General features: G+C 34.9%; 1 protein-coding gene across 1 annotated transcript; it reads left to right on the top strand.

Moving 5' to 3' along the window:
- The first annotated feature begins 35 nt into the window (after positions 1-35).
- On the top strand, positions 36-14,091 carry LOC104911005 (fatty acyl-CoA reductase 1-like). Its single transcript, XM_019615366.2, has 5 exons — positions 36-99; positions 1,521-1,692; positions 7,608-7,737; positions 9,302-9,429; positions 11,268-14,091. The coding sequence occupies exons 1-5, from the start codon at positions 45-47 to the stop codon at positions 11,428-11,430; spliced, it is 648 nt and encodes a 215-aa protein (XP_019470911.1). The 5' UTR covers positions 36-44; the 3' UTR covers positions 11,431-14,091.
- The last annotated feature ends 3,986 nt before the right edge of the window (positions 14,092-18,077 follow it).

Raw genomic sequence — 18,077 nt, 5'->3', positions numbered from 1 at the left:
ATTTGTTCTCTAACTTTTTTTTCTCTTCCAGACCAAGAAATATCATGGTATACAACTGTACAACAGGTGGCACCAACCCTTTCCACTGGAGTGAAGTTGGTATGCCGTGTTTGTTTTTTTTTATAAGCCTTTATAGAAAGTAAGATCAAGTTGGGGGGGAGGGGGGAAATCAGTAGGTCACGTTGCCATTTTGTTGTTGAAACAAGTATAATAGTCATGCCTCTCAATTTTGCAGTGCGTTGTGCTTTTTCATTCTCTTCTGTATTTTGCATGTTTTTTAAAATATCTTTTATTATGTGTGCTTGATGCTGCTGCAGCCTTATATGTAGAGTGTGGGTAGTACACAAAGAAGAGCACTGCTGAGAGGAGAAGTAGTGGTTGTGGATTTAATGCCAACCTCACTGTAAATATGTGGTAAATAGTTCAAAATTAAAAGTACTTTGTGCAGCTGTGTAATTGAGAGGTATGATAATAGTTCTGCATTTGAAGCTTCTTGTTTCTAGCTTCAGTTATTTTTTTTTATGGCTATTTTAATCATCTGACAGTTACATAAGACTACTTACGCAGAGGGAAAAGACATCTTTAAGAAAGCATGGGCACCTATTTTCAACTCTTAGATATTCTGACTAAAATGTAACCCATGTGCCAAGAACTCTGAAGTGGTTCTTATAATAAACACCATGACCTTGCTAAACGTTTGTTAGCTCTCCAGTTTTTAGAAAGAGTTCCTAAAGTTAGTTTATTTTTTTCTATGTATCTTAATTACTTAAATCCATGTTATTTCTCTTGATTACTTTCTTCATGCTTTTACTTACTTTTGCCCATTTTATTTATCTATATTTATAAACCTTATTGCTTCAGCTCAACTTGGAAAATTGCTGACTTCATTTATATCCTAACTTTGAGGGTTACACTCTATAAGCAACAGCGTAAAATTATAGGAGGTGATTGCAAAGATCAAGTGAATTTCAAAATAACTGTTAAAGATGTGCATGTCCACCATGTACAGAATTTTCAGGTGTCAAATTTCAGTTTCTCAAAGTCCAGTCCTAACAGTGTTTCATAAAAGTGATTTTATGAAGTGTCAACTTGTAGGAAGTGTAATTTGAAATGCGCTTGAGATGTTTGCTTAGTCCTCAGTCTATTTTTAAAAGTATTTTTATACAAGTCTAGAATAGGCTTTATGAAATACAGAGGAACTTTTAAATAGCTTTATGTGCTATATAACTAACTGTATACTTGAAATTAACTTATCGTGTAGGGAAGAGGAACAGAAAGAGAGAAGCTATAGTAAAATACTACTGAAGATAAAAGCATAAAAGACCTTGATATAACATGAACCAGTTTAACAGTATCTTAAGTTAAAAGCTTAACTATTTTAGTTTTGTGATCTCTAGAAGAGCTTGGGTGGTTATTTGAATGGCATACTAAAGTAGGTGTTGTACACTGTAATATACTTTGAAAACCATTGAATTTTACATGGTTACTATCAAAGCTGTTACACAACTTTTCTTTCTCAGAGTACCATGTAATTTCTACTTTCAAGAGGAATCCTCTCGAACAGGCCTTCAGACGGCCCAATGTAAATCTAACTTCCAATCACCTTTTATATCATTACTGGATTGCTGTAAGCCATAAGGCCCCAGCATTCCTGTATGATATCTACCTCAGGATTACTGGAAGAAGTCCAAGGTAACGATGACTAGCTCTGTCTTATCTGTTCCTCTGACTTTTAAACAAAGCTGTGCTTGCAGTATGATGATGTATGTTCATTTTCTTCTCCTGAATGCTTTGTGACTAAAATTCAGCTTTTTTTTTTTTTTTCTCTCTCTGTCTTTGAGAATAGGTCATTGAATTTGAAGTGAGTTTTAAACTTTCTAGCAAAAATGAGGATGTTTCGTTGAATATTTTGTTTGGGGGGGGTTGAGTAGTCAAGGTAAAAAGAATATAAATTACAGCAAATGTTTGTTCATAAATGATAAGAATTAAAAATATGTTGATCCTTATTTTTTCCTACAGCATACCACCTATATTTGAATTACAAGACAAATCCATTAGATGGTGCAGTAAGGCACCCTAGCATTGTTCTTTGTTCCAATCCTCTTTTACATCAATATCGGACCGCAGTTCGCCATATACTGCCTGCGTTTTCGTATGATGTGTTGCTCAAATTGACAGGTCATAAGCCATGGTAAGAAGGACAGGGCTAGAAGTGTCTTGTTGGTAAGGTGGTGGAGGCTTGTGAAGAAGATGTGGCATGGGTTCTGTCTAGATTTACTAACTGTGAGCAATAACAATCCATTGACTGCATTTCCACTCTTCAGAGTGATTGGTATTAAGATTGTTGTTGCTGTTATAAACTGAAAATGGAAGGGAGATCACTAATAACTGCAAGGTATTCCTGTACATGATACAGACTGATCTGGTATGCTTTGCATCATCTCAACGTTCCATTCAGTTTATAGTCACTGCTAGCTGGCTAACTTCTGCAGTGGTGAAAATAGTGCAATTCTGCTAAATAGGCCAACCTAGATTACATAAAAGGAATATGTGACATCACTGCAATTTGTTTCACATTTGCCAAGCCGTATGATCTTAACTCATTGTATATATTATGTTTTCAAAAGTATTCGTCTTCAGACTCTAAAATCTCCACTGTGGTGATAGTGTATTAAGACAAGTGAGTATTCTTTCATTGTTTGTAGTCTAGGTCTGTCTTAGCAGAAAAATCATATTACAGGTTTGGCATTGGATCAATAAAAGGAAGCCATGTAAGTGGTTTGTAAGAGAAAACTTCTAAACTGATCTGGATTGTCTTGTTCCAAGCCTACTCAATGGTGTAATACAGCAGCAGTAGTGATGGGAAGCTGTGTCTGTGTAGTAAGCTCCCTGTGTCGAAAAAGATATTTAAACTCTACAGATCAAACAGAGGCTTTCAGCATGAGTGTTCAGCTGTTTTGATTTTTCAATAATATCAATATTTTTGAGTAATTTGTATAGATTCCCCAAAAGATATGAAGATTTCATCACTTGCTAAAAATAACTGCTAGAAAAACCAACCTGTAGTCTCATGAGCAGGAAAGAATACTGCTAGAATGTTGTCAGTGTTTAACCAGTGGGATAATAACTCAGATTCAAGGCAATAAATATTAACACATTGTTTAGATCACTTTTACATTTGTAATGTTGGAAATATTGAGTCTTGTTTTTTGTTCCTCCTGGACTTCTTACTTGGACACCAAGCACACATTTTAGAACTCTAATCAGTTCTAGTATAGCTGGTGATGTTAAAAGTTTATCTTCCTGCCTGTGAAGTATTAGTGAGTTCTAGTAGTTGGTTTACTATATTTGTAGGTGGGCAGGCTTCCTACTGTGCACAAGATCCCCAATTTGTTGGAGGAAAAAAAAAGTTCAACTTGGAAAAAAAAAAAGGACTGTAATGTTTAATCTAGTTGCTTAGAGAAAAAGCTTTTAACTTTGATACCCAGTACATTTAAAGGAATATATATATAAATGATATAGTGTTTCTTTTTTTGTTTTTAAAGCTTTTTTTAAAATGAGAGCCTGTTTTAGGAGCAGTGTAAGGAAACTTATTTAGATGCAAAGGAGACATGCGGTTTTAAGTCCTAATGGGCTTCTTGCATTATTGAATAACAGACATAATGGAGCCAGATCTCTATTCTTGTCCAGCTTTCTTTCTAATTTCTTGGCTGTGAGTATTTTGAAACCTGTTTTAACTGGCACGTTGGAGAGAACACTGGTAAAGTAGTGTACTTCTGCTACTGTGGTCGTTGTGTCTCATTGACCTCTGATTCTAATTACCAGGTGACATGCACTAGGAAAGCTCTTAAGCCTTGGAAACGCAATTGGAGATTGTTGAATTTGTTATAATGCTTTTGAAGAAGTAATACTTTTTATAATGCGGGGTGAGGAAGGGCTAGCTTAGTCTCAAATACAACCTTTATCCACCATGATTTAGCATGAATGATTTGACTGGTGTAGTAAAAAGGTGATAAAATTGGCACAAGCAAATCTGAATAACCAACTTGACTTCACGTGGTCCATAGCGTACCCTCTCTCTGTCTATATATACTTCTGAGATGTTTGTTGCATATGATGTAGAAAAAAATAAATAACGAAATCAGCATGTAGGTTAAACTGCACTATTGCCATACTGTCAGGATATTTGACTGTCTCTGAATAAGAGACAGTTAGGTAGAACTAGATCAGACCTATGACCACTTGCAACTAACAGATTATGCTAATAATAATTAAAAATTCCAAAAATAACCAACAAACAGAAGGATTGTTTTATGAGGTTTTTTGAAGACTTGGCTTTTTGAAGTCTTTTTGTGATATGAAATTCATCTTGTATGCAGTATTTGTAGAAGCAATTAAAGTTTTTAGTGAGAAAGGAGATTTTTTTAATTGCTTTTGCTTCCAGTTAAACATTCTGGTATTTAACAGTTCTGTATTAATAATAGTTGAGAAAAATAAAGAAAAAATGTATGTAATGTTCCTTCTAAATTCTGTAGGTGTTAAAACTACAATAAGGATTGAATGGCATAGTAAGGATTTAATCTTTTTGACGACTGAATACTTTTTTTAGTATTGTGTAGTTATATAAATAGTGGTAACAGTCTTCACTGTCCAAGTTCCATAGCATTGTCAGCAGTTTGCTATGTGTACTTAGTTGCATAGCACAGCTTATTTGTTGTCTAATAAACTTCAATATAAGGTGTAGTTGATGCTTCTAATTTTGTAACATTGCATAGCGCTTATCACAGCAGAACCTTATTATGAAAAAAAAGCTCAATATGTTTGAAATATTTAAGCACTTGAAAATAGACACTTGAAGATCCTTCCAGTTAGTCTAGAAGAACACCAATATTGAAGTGGTAATTGAGGGATTTTTTCCAGCAGTTCATTTTCTATTACTACTTACAAGGCTGAAGCGAAAGTGGAGCTGATGAATGTGGGGAGGTGTAAAGAGAATTTTAATTAAAGCTTATTAAGCTTAACATAAACTACACTTGATATAGTCACTGCCTCTTGAGAAGACTTCGAAGAAAAATTGTGCACTTTCAGGAATGAGAACTGCTAGAAATGTAAGAATTCCTGTTAGTCTTAAACTTCAAAACTTAAAGATAAATGAAAACTTGTTTCATTTGACAAATGGGAAAACTTGCTTAGTGTAGCTCAGAGAAACCTTAATTTTTCGTCTCTAATACCTTATGCTGAGCTTTGAATATTGACAGCACATACATCTATTGAAGAATCAATCTGTATCTGATTTCAGAATTTTTTAGGCTTGAGTCAGTAGGTTGTATTTAAGACTTGTTCAAAATGCAGTTGAAGCCTTAAGCAAGGCTACTTTTTATATTCTGGTGTAGAAACATGCCTCCTGGAATTGTAAATGCTTGATTTGTGTAAGTGTTGCTTCTGTCTTTTAATTCTTATCATGTGATTTCTAAACCAGTTGTATTTTGTATGTATCTTGTTCAAAGGACATTAAAGACTGGCTGGAGGCAAAACTCTAGCTTGTATAGTGAATGCCTTATGTGTTGCTATACTGACTTGCTGACTGCACTTAGAATTCAGTTCCATGTTATTGGCAGATCTGGTTTTTGTGTCTTCAGTTTGTTAAGAAGGTGTGATACAGTGTTTGTTGCACTGACTGGTTATATTTTTTGATATCAAAGAATTGTAGTTAATTCGTATCAGCGGAACAACTTACAAACTGTATTTTTGAAACCTCAGGCTAAAAGTTCCATTAAATATTTTACATATTCTTCTTTCAGTTATCTGTATATTCCTATTTGCGGGAGAAATATGGTGCTGTTCAAGTTTTAAAATACCTTTACCAAAAGGTCTAGTCTGCTAGAACTATTCAGGCATCCACTAAATTATGTTACTGACATGTTTGAATGTAAGAGGTTCTTTTTTTTTTTATTTAAGTAGTTTCTTGTTGATTTAGTGCGAGTTAACAAGCTGTTGCTGAGGAGGCTGATCTTCTGCCATCCCTTAGCTGCAAGGTCCCGCCACTTCCCTCTTGTGAGATCTAGCAACTCAGAGAATATAGAGACATTTATTTTGGCTTGTGTAACAAGAAACTAACCCTACAAAAAAAAGGAACAGTTTTCCACTGATGACGTGAATCATCAGCTGATTCTATGGTCAGTCACTAAATTCAATGTGAGAGAGAGCAAGTCTGAAGATGAGGTAAAAGACTCTTCTTTAGCTGTACGTATTTTTATTTTTCTAATTAGCTTTGCTATGCATTATAACATACACATAAGCAGCTAGAATAACATTTTATGTCTTAAAAGAGATTAAAAACAATGTTTGGCCTGCACCAAACTTCAAATTTACATTTATCTACTCAAATTTTCAGTTACACTATTTAGCATTTTGCAGGAACACAGATTATATTGGAAAAGTGTTTATGCTTTTTGTACATCAGGTATGCTCTGCTTTTTCAGTCATCTCCATCATTTTTATTAGTCCATTAACATAAAAAAAAAGAGGCAGTATTAATATCCACTTAGAAGTGAGATACTAGCTGTTAATGTTAGTCATGCAATGCAAAATATGTTGGTCAGATAACTTTGAGAATATGCTGTGTCTGTCCTATAAGTATGAATGCACCTAGGCAACTTTCAGAGAAAAAGAGGTGACTTTTATTGCTGCTGTGAATTCTTTTGAACAAAGCTTAGCTTCAGAAAACCATTTCCTGTTATTGCTGGGTGGTTCTGCTTTCTTAGCTTTTTCCATACACCGCTTTTATATTTGCTTAAAATGAACAGTGTGTCCTGCTATATGGAAGCAGTTCTGTCAGATGGAAATACCTCAAGTCCCCAAAGCAAAAATGTAATAGCATTTGGATATATGAGTACTAACTACTTACTGAAATTAAGTGACCATCTCTAGCACTGTAATGCTTACAAAGTTCCTGCATTTACAGCAGGAAAATTCTTTCATGTGAGACTAAATAGCTCACATTTTGAGTTTACTTCATATACTCTGATTAAAGGAAAACTTGCCCAAATTGATCCTTATAATATCGTTTCTCTGTACTCTGAGTTATATTCTTGCAGAATTGTAGTCTGCATTATAAAGCATAATGGAAGGTATTTCTGTGTATTTTGAAGTAACTTGGAACTGATTGCCTAAGTAGCAGGATCTGCTGTGGTCTGTCCCTTTGCTGTGGAAGCTGTAGAGGTTAAGGGGAAAAGCTGAATTTCTGATTATTCTAATCATTGATCTTGTATTGACCATAATAAACCAGTTTTGTTCAAGACTTTCATAGTGTGCCAGAGGACTAGGGAAGCTTTCTCCCTTGTTACATGGCACGTGCTCTGCACTGTGACTTTCATCAAGTTAATTGTTAATTTATGCTGAAGTGAAAAGCATTAAGTGTTATATTATGGGTTTTTTTGTTGTTGTCTGTTTGTTTGTTTTTTTAGATACTTCAATATAATAAGACTTTAATGTAGGGGAATGGAGTTAGAGGGTAATGAAAGATAATAATTATCTTCTGGTTTGTTTTTCTTGTTTGAACTCATGTTTATTGCTGTAACCTGTACATTCCATTCCTTGGACTGTAGGATGATGAAAACAATAACACGTCTGCACAAGGCAATGGTATTCTTAGAATACTTTACAAGCAATTCTTGGATCTGGAATACTGAAAATATGACTATGCTAATGAATCAACTAAGCCCTGAAGACAAAAAGGCAAGTAGCTGTGTGATGTGAATGGGGAAACTGAAATGCAAATTTACTGGTTTAAGATGAAATAAATTGGAAATACCTCTTACTGTAATGCAGAACGGAACATGGTACTAAATCGATTCTGGAGATTCCTGCCACATCTTTTTAGATGTACTAGGTTGTCTATATGTTTGTCTTATAAGCTGAATCAACAATGTCATGCGAGACTACAAAGGGCAGGACCTGTGGCAGAAGGCATGATAGAAAAGATTTTTAGGGCGGCTTGATCTTGTGATCAGGTCTTGCTCTATTTATCAACCAAGTGACTGAGCTGTTAGGCTTAAATACACCATGAATAAAACAAGGCTTTGTTTTATTAGCACTCTCTCTTTTTCTGAGAAATAGAAGGTAGGTTTTGTTGGACTTCTTTGTTTTGTAGTTTTCAAACCAGTAACAACAACTACATACATCTTTCATACATCAGCAAGACAGCTGTGTATTTAAATCCTTTCATTTGTCGTGTGACTGAAATTGCTCCATGCAGGGAGCTAAATGTACTAGCAGAAGGGACACAGAAAAGATGGTTAAGGAAGAAAAAAACTGTTGTTGAGCAGTGAATGAAATTTCTCATAAGAGCTGTCTTACTGTTCCTACTGTCTAGCCCTTCTCCCCGTCTGGATTTTGAAGGTTAGTTTTGTCAAGGTAGAGTTTTTTATGCTGAGTAACAGTGCATACATAGTTCCACTGGGTCTCTAACTATGTTTTTATAGCGTAAGCTGTAGTTGATTTCTGACTTGGCCTGTTTGGTGTAACTTTGCCATGTGTTATGTTTTTCAAATCGTAGTCAATACAGTATTGACAGTAGTTATGTATGAGATTTCTTAGCTCTTCTCGCTGCTTGAAATCTTTCTGATCTTTCAGTATGTTAAAGAAATTCATTATAGTGAGTGCATATAGCATGAGCTTATGAACTGGAGGGGATTGTCAGGGAAGGCTGTAGAACTTCCAGAAGCTATAAGCAAGCAGTCATGTTAGTTTACAATTTCACAAAACAGGCCTATTAGGCAGGTTCTTATGGAGCAGTGTTTTGAATATTTTGGTTCAGAATCTGTGAGCTTATTGTCTTTATTAGAAATTACTTGGCTATTGTGGAATCTTTTGAGATGAGGACATAGATACTATTGAGAAACTTGAGTTGTGAATGTTCCACAATAACTTCTGAAGATGATATTCATGTGTTTCTTTGTAAAACACAGCTGTACAACTTCAAAAACAGTTTAAAAACTGCATTTATCAGTGAACAGACATGAAACAGTGTTCTTCTACAGCATATAAGAATTATTTCCTGGCTGAAAAAGAAACATCATAATAGAAAATAGTTACAGAATGGGATTCTATATGAATTCAGAATGGGATTCAGCAGCCTTCTCTTTTCCAGGCTGAGCAAGCTCAGCTCCCTCAGCCTGTCTTTGTAGGGGAAGTGCTCCAGCCCTGTGATCATCTCTGTTTGTTCTTTAAATTTTTATCAAAAATGGCATTTTTATTTTTTTTTAAGGCAATTAACAGTGAAAGCTTTTGTTTTATGCAGACTTTTAATTTTGATGTTCGACAACTACATTGGGCAGAATACATGGAAAACTACTGCATGGGAACAAAGAAATATGTGTTGAATGAAGAAATGTCTGGTCTCCCTGCTGCTAGGAAACACTTAAATAAGTAAGTATTAATTTTTATGATTTTATTCTGTTTTCCTGTGTTTCTCCTGTCCACATCAAGTTTTGCTTTTCAGTTTTATGACTTAGCTGTTATAGCTCCTGTTTAGGTCTGGCAGGTTAGTTCTGTCCTACTTTAGTTGTCTGAAGTAGTCTATAGTTTTCTTCCTTCATTTGTTGCTCTTGTATTGTTCTCACTACTAGTAATTTCAGTATGTCTGGGATTTGGCTATAGTTCCTAGTGTATACTATGTAATCTAGACTTCTGATTTTTAATAAGGATCCATTTTGGAAGGCTTAGGCCTTCCAAAAAAGTAGACAGTTAAACAAGATCAGAATGGCTTGTGCAATCACAGAGGTTTAATACAACAATCATTGTTTACTTTGGAAACATTTCTCTGGAAACAGACAAAAAAGCATGTATGGACTCCACTCCAATGCACGAAACTTTGGTGTTCCTTCAAGATGGTTTCTCTTAGCCTCTTATTTGTGTGTTAACTCCTCCACTTAGAGTGCATTGTTACTATTCAAATCTTTATTGGCATAGACAGACTTTTTTCTTCTAGATGGTCTTCTGAAGAAATTGACATGAATGATTTCAATGTTGAGAATTTTGGCCAAACTTGCCTGTGTTATCCTAAGAGATGGCTGTAAAAGCCACATGTGGCATAGCAGTGCGCTAATCTGGTTTTGATAAATAGTCATTTTAGTTCAGTATAAGTGTGAATGTCACACTTGCAGCTTATGGGAATTTTGGACTTAAATGCCATTCAGAAATGTGCTGGAGTTATTCTTTACACAGAGGCTAAAATAACATGAGTAAATATCTTGGAATGCCATCTGATCATCTCAGTTCTGTTTATAAAAGGATTATGTTTCATGAGGGTTAGACTCTAGCATATCTTTAGTCCAAGGTATTGTATTTTCTTTTTTGTTACCATTTAGCACTAAACTCTAGCTAGTCTGAAGTTGAGAAATCTGTTTTTCAACACTGACAAGATACAGCAACCTAGGGAAACTGGCTTCTCTAGGAAACTGAGCAGAATAGTTCCTTAAATATAGAAGTGGTCTTTTTTAATTTATGTAATGTGGAAACGGACTGTATTTGCTTAATTAAGCTATGTAGAGTAAGGCCTGGGCATAATAAGATCTAGTATGCCTGTACAGCTGTGTAAGTGAGGATTTTCTTAGGGTTGCCTTAAAAATACAAATTGGCATGGTCTACTGAATCAAAGAGGTCACTCATTTTTCTAAGAAATTTGTGCAAATTCTGGTTTATTATAGGAGCTTCTATATTTACATGTGAAACAATAGCAAAAATTCCCAATTGCCCTAAATATGCAATATGCCCTAAATATTGTGTTTCCCTAATTTTTAAGTGTCCTTACCTGAGAAGGAAGAATGTTGCAGTGGACATTATGGACTGTATTTCATGAGAAATTTTCTCATGTTTCTACTTACTCAGTTTTAAATACACAGAGGAGTGAAAATGATAGTGTTAAATAGCCTGGTTTTGGATTTATAGCAGCCACTCTTATGTAAGTTAGTATGTGTGACCTTGACTCTAGGAGGTTTTATTCATCAACTATGAAGCAGATGTATATTTATTTAAATTTATTTAACTACACAACTGACCTTTAATTTTCATGTGTTTCTCTTTGAATAGTAAACCGTGGAAAAAGTCTGCTTGGTCCTCAACTTACTAGCTTACTTCAGACACTGACTTAATATGACTGTAATAATGTATCTTGAGATGAGTAGATAAATTAAATTGTTTGGTTTTCTTTCCCTGTAGGCTGCTCTATCTTGGCTCTTACATTTTTCTCTTTTTTTCCTTCTTAGGTTAAGGAATATACGCTATGGATTCAATACAATTCTTGTGATCCTGATTTGGCGGATCTTTATTGCAAGATCACAGATGGCAAGAAATATCTGGTACTTTGTGGTTAGTCTGTGCTACAAGTTCCTCTCCTACTTCAGAGCCTCCAGTACTATGAGATATTGAAGAACAAGAATTTAACATTAGGGCATCTATGCATATAGCGGTCTAACTACACAAAGTCTGTTACATGTAATCATCTCACATTTTGTAAAAGCATAATTTTATTTTAAATTGGAGTGCAAAATACATAGTATGGTATATGTAAAGTTAGTTATATATCTTCCTGAAAACAAAGAAAATGTTCAAGTGCCAGGCTGAATTGACTTTAGGCAAGTATTTAACTTTTTAACCTGAGCAGAACACTTTAGTCCACTGACCAACATAACTGTGCAGTCTGGGACATTTTTGATTGAAATCTGCCTTAACATAATTTTATTTTTATTCCACATTGAGAAAGGTGAATATTGATATAAGATTTGCTAGTTTATTGTAGACCTATTTATTTGAAATCCTGCTAAATTGCAAAGGGTTTTACAATTGCCGCAGTGCATAAATGCTGGTGGATCTCCTGGAAAAACTATTTTTGCCACTTCTTGTCTTCTCAAAGTAAGATTGTAATGATGACTGCTCGTCTTTAAGAGAAAGCTCCCTCCCTTTGTTACAGAAAGGCCTTTTTTGTGGTCTGGTTTTAGGTGTGATTCAGTTTCGTGCTCAAAATTGACCCCATCCTACTTGAGTTTATGTCAGCATGACCAATTTGCTTTTCTGAAAGCAGAATTGATCTTATCATTGAATAGATAAAAGGAATATAGCCCTGAGGGGGGGAAAAGTGATCATTGACCGTCCCTTTTTTTTCCCTGTTGGTAACACAGAACCAGCACTTGATTGTTACAGTTTTGACTCCAAAACGTAAATGTATTTGAAAGGAGTTTATTATGCTTGATAGTTATTCATAGTACTGATAACTGTAGTTGGACAAACTGTAGGATTTTGTTGAGATATACCTGTTCATAAATTTTTGCATGGTGTTAGTGAGTGCTTCATGAATGAATAATTCTTGAAATCTGTAAGCTATGAAAAGTTCCATGCGTGCATAACACCATTGCCTAAGCACACTTTCTCATTTCTGCCCCAATAAAACCTTTGTTTTGCTGGGCAAGCAGAGCAAGATGCATCATGCTTCAGAATGGGAATATCTTAACAGTTCTTTTATGATTTAGTTTAAATTATTAGGTTTAAATATGAAGTTCTTTTCTGCGTTTATTTCATTCTGGTAGGTAAAACTCATCAGAATAGCAAGTTGTAAGCAAAGACTGAATTCCTGTTTAAGGCAATAAATAAAGTTCCCTTGAAATTTTCGTTACATAAACTCTACTTGAGAACTCTGTAGTTTTCCTCTTATTGATGCATTGACCAGCACACTTGCCCAGTGTTTTTCATTAAAATCAGTTTATACTGTATGTTAATATGTTCTTTGAATCTGCTAGAAAAAAACAAATAATGACTTAATTACACAAGAGCTAAATTCTATTTGCCCTTGGTAGTTGTCCTATTTGAATTAAGTATATAAAGAACTTATTTTGCTATTCTTGTGGAAACTCGTTACTTTAAGGTGAACACCTTTCATGCAGGTGTATATCTCATTTTGAAAAGACAATGGCTTCCTTGTTGAAGCAAGTATTCTGTAGTAAGTAGTTAAGCTGTAAGCTGTAATTCCTTTTACACACACACACACACACACACACACACACACACACACACACACACACACCATTGTGATGAATGAAAGGCCTAAATGGTCTAGGACCACACCTTGTGTGAGAGACCTCTGACTGGCTGAAAATAAATTATGGCTTCTGTGACTGAAGATGTTACACTTTAACAAATGCATTAGGTGTATTAAAATTTTAGTTACCTCTCCAAGTATCTTACTAGACCTGAAAGTATGCTTAAGCGTTCCTGTAGACTTTTTTCAGAGGTGCCTACAATCCAATGTCGTCCTCATCTCATGTTGGCATGCGACTGAAGTTTGCAAAAAAGTCAAGTACATCATAGTCCAGAAATAATTTCTGTGCAACAACTCACTTAAAATTTGTTCTTCATAGTCATTACTACATGTGATACTTTTAATATTGATTTGTTAATAATGCAAACTATGAAGCCAATGAATTGATTATTTCTGGTTCATAGCTGCTTAGGAATCTACTCTTTTGAATATATAACTGGAGAAAAGGATACTTCACCTCTACTCTTTAAACATTTAACAGTTTAGAAACTCAGATTTTTTTTCTCTTTGGAGTCCACGGTTATCTGTTGACTGTAGGTATCTTAAACTCATCAGTCATCCTATTTAATTGATGATAGATTTAATGTCACATTTATTACATTACTTATGTTGCTTCCTGTGGTCAGTCTGTGAAATTCTAGTTGAATGTACTGTTTTCTTTCCGTATCAGGATCCTGTTCTATTGCAATTCTTCAGTGTTTGCACGTAATAAATGTTGGTCAGAAATAGACTGGAACTTTGTTTTGATACGGGAAGCTGGATTCACTGTACTGAATAGCAAATGACAGGAGGTATTCCAATTGGTTAAATAAGAAGATCACTTAACAGTTACAGGTATTTAAATTTGGGACCAGGAAAAATTATATTTTCCTGTAATGTTTTTCTGCTGTAGGAACAGATGTTTAGAAACAAATGCTAAATCTGTGAGCTTTTATAAGACAAACAGAAATATTGGGTGCCTTTGTTTGTAAACCAAAAAATAAACAAATCGCTTAAAAGTGTTGTGTTGATTGTATTTTTGCCCTCTAAGTGTTTGTTGTATTTCTGCATGTTTTTATTGTAATTTGTGGAAAATAACTGAATAGTGTGAATTCAGTTTTTATACTCACGAACATGTTTTTTCCCTTATGAGTCTTTGAAAATCAAGTTAGTGACATACTTGATTTTTACTAAAAAAAACAAAACAAAACAACAACAGTAAAAAACACAGAAACAAATGTCAACTTAAACTTTGGTGAGCTGATATCAAAACGCATGGTGTTTGGTCATAGAAACTTCCTTTTGAACTTTAGATAGCTTTCTCTTAGCTTTTTTATTTGTAATATCAGTTGTGTTTATTTAAATGGCTGCTTTTTCACATAGCTTAAAAGGGCACTTTGGATTTTGCAGTAGCTGTAGCACGTGGATTAATATTTCAAGGAATTCCAAGCAATCATAGCTGTTGCAGCATCTTGATTTGCTGGTTGGTCAGGGGAAGGTAGCATTAGGAAATGAACTTCGTGCATTACCTAAGTTGCTTTTTTTAACCTCCTGGGCTTCTTCAGATAACTTTGTCCACCTTTCTGTCTGGAGGTGACTGTACGTTAAAGGCTTTAACAAATATGACTCACTGATAGATAACTACTAATTATGCAGTTGGCTCCTCTGGAATATGGGATAATGATGGCTTTGAATGGCTTTTAGAGTGTGTGTTTGTTCTTACATCAGTTATATCCATTAACTGCAAGGGTAATATTTATTATCAGAAGCCTTTTATTTCATTCTAATTGAATTATTTATTTCTGGGTGGTAATTCTCTAGTTATTCTAACTTAGGAAAAACTAATACCCTCAGGTAGAAGCCAGACCTCTTGTTTCTGTATGGACAAGTGGGGGGAGGGAAAAAAAGCATGGCCTTTTATTATTGAAACATTATCAACTTTACAAATCATTCTTTGAGGAAAGAAGAAATTAAAACTGCTCCTTGATTAAAATTCACCATGCACAGAAGAGAGGAATAAATCTTAAGTTGTTTCTACCTCGTATGTTAAGACATAGAAGAGGACATAGGGGATGATCTTATCTGTATTGTAGATCCTAGAAGGGTCAAAAATTAGTTATGATGTTCATGTGTTTGTCAAGAAACATCTGTTTTACTAGTTCATTTCAGTGCAAATTATTTAATGCTTAGCCACTGCTAGCTTTAAGGATCATGTCTGTCTTAATTCAGATTCAAGACAGTTTCATGTACCTGAAAAATTTTATCCATGTGAAACTGTGCATCTCAACTGTTCCTTGTTTTGTGATTTCAAAACTGGAGACATAAATAGTTACAGGTTTAGACATTTAACTTGGATGACATTCAACAGTCTGAAGTGAGCAGGCATGATTTCCTTCATTATATATAGGTATTTTCTCAATGTGATTCAGCATCATAAGGCACATGCTTAAAATAAGTAAGGATTTCTCAAAAGCAGTCATACTGTAGGGTGTGAAAATGAAATAGTTAAATGATGGGAGAAAGCTTAGTACTGTCAGAATTTGTTCTAAGTTTAACAGGAACGTGACATTGCAGTGTCAATACAGCCACATTGTCATGTGATGCATTATATATTATGCTTACTGTTCAAGCAGATAAATCAGATAGCAGAAGTTAATTGTATGTGACTTAAGTGAGTGGTACCTGATGACAAACTTAATGTACTCTCCTAGGACAGTGCTCATTCCAGCTTGAAGATTCAGTCTTGAACTGGAAAGGGGGAGCAGTTAATGAGATTCTTGTCTGGAGTGACGGTGTATGAGAATCTGCAGAGTCTGTGGAAGGTGAGATTTTGCAGTTTACAGGATAGAAATCTTGCAAGTTATTTACATGATATAAAGGGCAGCAGTGTGTCCTTCAAAATGCATGTTATCACTCCCATGCAAGGTGTTTTCAAACAGGCTTTCAGATAGCTCTTGAGCTAATTTTGAACAAATTGCCTAAGCTAGAACAAGACAACTTAGTAGCTACTGTATGTCCTCTGCAGGAAGAATGAGCATTGCCTGATCAACTTGCTATGCAGTGCACTTCCTTGCTTCGTGTTCCTTCAAGATATTTTGTTAAATGCATGTAACTTTTAAATTGTAATACACTTAATAGTTGCATACAACTACTCAGTTATGTGAAGTTTTCACTTAGAAGGATTTGTCTGATTTTGTTTTCCGATTAATTTTCAAATTCATTTCACCTTTTCTGTTTGATCCAGTCTCTCCCAGTTTTGATCAGAGATCTACTTTTAGTTGTATAAAATAAATATTTTTCAGAATGTTATGCCTAGTAACTGGGAAAAGAACTGGAGACTAATTTAGGCACGAGAAGCCCAAACCTATTGAATTGGATGAACTTTCACTGAGTAAACTGAATTAACAACATAAGCTAATGTTCACTGATAATGTGACATCAGGTAGATCTCTTTTCGGAAGCTATGATGGAGGACTTAAGAAAGATTTTCCACTGCATTCTGTTTATTTGCTTGCCAGGCTCTTGTCTGTAATCAACTATTTAACATTCGGTAGCGCCTTTCTCCTCTGTATCATGTTGCAAAAACGATGATCCAGAAGGCTGCTTCTGTGTTTGGATTTTAGGCTTACTCTTCTTTTGCTGAGCTGGCACTTTTTCTGGGCTCCTTTATTTCCTCCCCACTCAGGTTCTGCTATCAGTTCCTCTGTTCCTTCTACCTGCTTAATTGTGTGACCGTTGCTAAAATGCTAGGCCTATTGAGATTAAAAGATTTTATGCTTTATTAATGCCAAGCACTGAGTGTACTAGGGAAATGGCCACTTTGTTTCTTAAAGAATGTTAAATTCTGTTTATTGGAAACAAATGGCAGATTTCTAATTCATGTGTGACTAGAATTATCAGTTGAGTTATGTACTTATAAGGTCATGTGGCAGAACAGGTCCTGCATCTTTTCAATCCATGTATGTGGTTTTAAGCCACAACTAATATTTCCTTGTCAGTGACACCTGTGGTTTTCCTCTGTTAAATATTTGATTTGGAAAGAAAAACATGCAAGGTAGCTTTCACTCTTTGTGACTCTAATTTAAAACCAAGCCTATTCATTTTTAATGGGAATCTATGGCACGTAAGCTTGTAAGTCAGTTTCTGGATGAATTAGCTGCCACTGTGCTGCTTTCTGTGTTTCGTATGGCTTCTGCATTTTATAGCCAATGTGTATTTAGTGCCTATACATCTCTTCAAAGACTGTGAAATGACTTGAAAGTACACAGAATATTAGGTTGCTGAATTTTGTTCTCCACTAGTATTCTGTGATTTGTTTATAATTGTAACAATATTAAATCTTCAATTAGGGATAGGCGGAACACTTCATTTTTCTTCAGTGATACTGCTTTTATCTTAGTTGCCACTGTTAGACTGTAGAGAAAGGAAGTAAATACTGGGGGAGTCAGTTTTTCTCAATGCTTTTGTCTGCTTTCGGAATTATATGTAATCCTATTATTTTAATCATTGTCTTGGAAACTTGGATTTTGTGCTTCACTTTTGTTGAAATGTCTAGAGTTACCCTCTGTGTCAGCAGTGATGGCATATAAACTGAATGAGGAATCTGGAAAACAGACACTCTGTTCACTCACCTCATTTCATGCTTGGCATGAAGTTTTAGTAATTAACTTTTTAATGTCAGGCATCTCTTAGGAAAGATGGATATGCAGTAGCTTGCCTGAAATCTGTCTCTTCAGGCACTTGATGGAGGGAGCAGAACCTATCCAGAATAATTATGCTAAGAGCAAAGTCAGTGTCACCTGCATACTTAAAGTAATACTGTTTCAAAATCTGGAGATTTTGTTATCACATTTTCTGGATTTTTTTCACAAAAGTTATAAAACATAAGGTGATGACTTACATCTTGATGAATGTTGATAGCATTTAAAGCACAAAATCTGCTTTCAGGTCATCTTAATTCTTCCTGCTTAAGCAAGCATTGGTATTCTCCTGTTTGTGATGAATC

The sequence above is a fragment of the Meleagris gallopavo genome, chromosome 5, assembly GCF_000146605.3.
Source record: "Meleagris gallopavo isolate NT-WF06-2002-E0010 breed Aviagen turkey brand Nicholas breeding stock chromosome 5, Turkey_5.1, whole genome shotgun sequence".
NCBI lineage: Eukaryota > Metazoa > Chordata > Aves > Galliformes > Phasianidae > Meleagris > Meleagris gallopavo.
The sequence above is the reverse complement of the archived record's forward strand: the minus strand, read 5'-3'. Positions and strand labels throughout refer to the sequence as shown.

Excerpts from the sequence above, each read along its gene's own strand:
- LOC104911005 (XM_019615366.2), top strand. The coding sequence starts at position 45 with ATGGTATACAACTGTACAACAGGTGGCACCAACCCTTTCCACTGGAGT. Across the intron at positions 7,738-9,301 it reads TAAGCCCTGAAGACAAAAAG|ACTTTTAATTTTGATGTTCG; the intron begins GCAAGTAGCTGT and ends TGTTTTATGCAG. Across the intron at positions 9,430-11,267 it reads GCTAGGAAACACTTAAATAA|GTTAAGGAATATACGCTATG; the intron begins GTAAGTATTAAT and ends TTTCCTTCTTAG.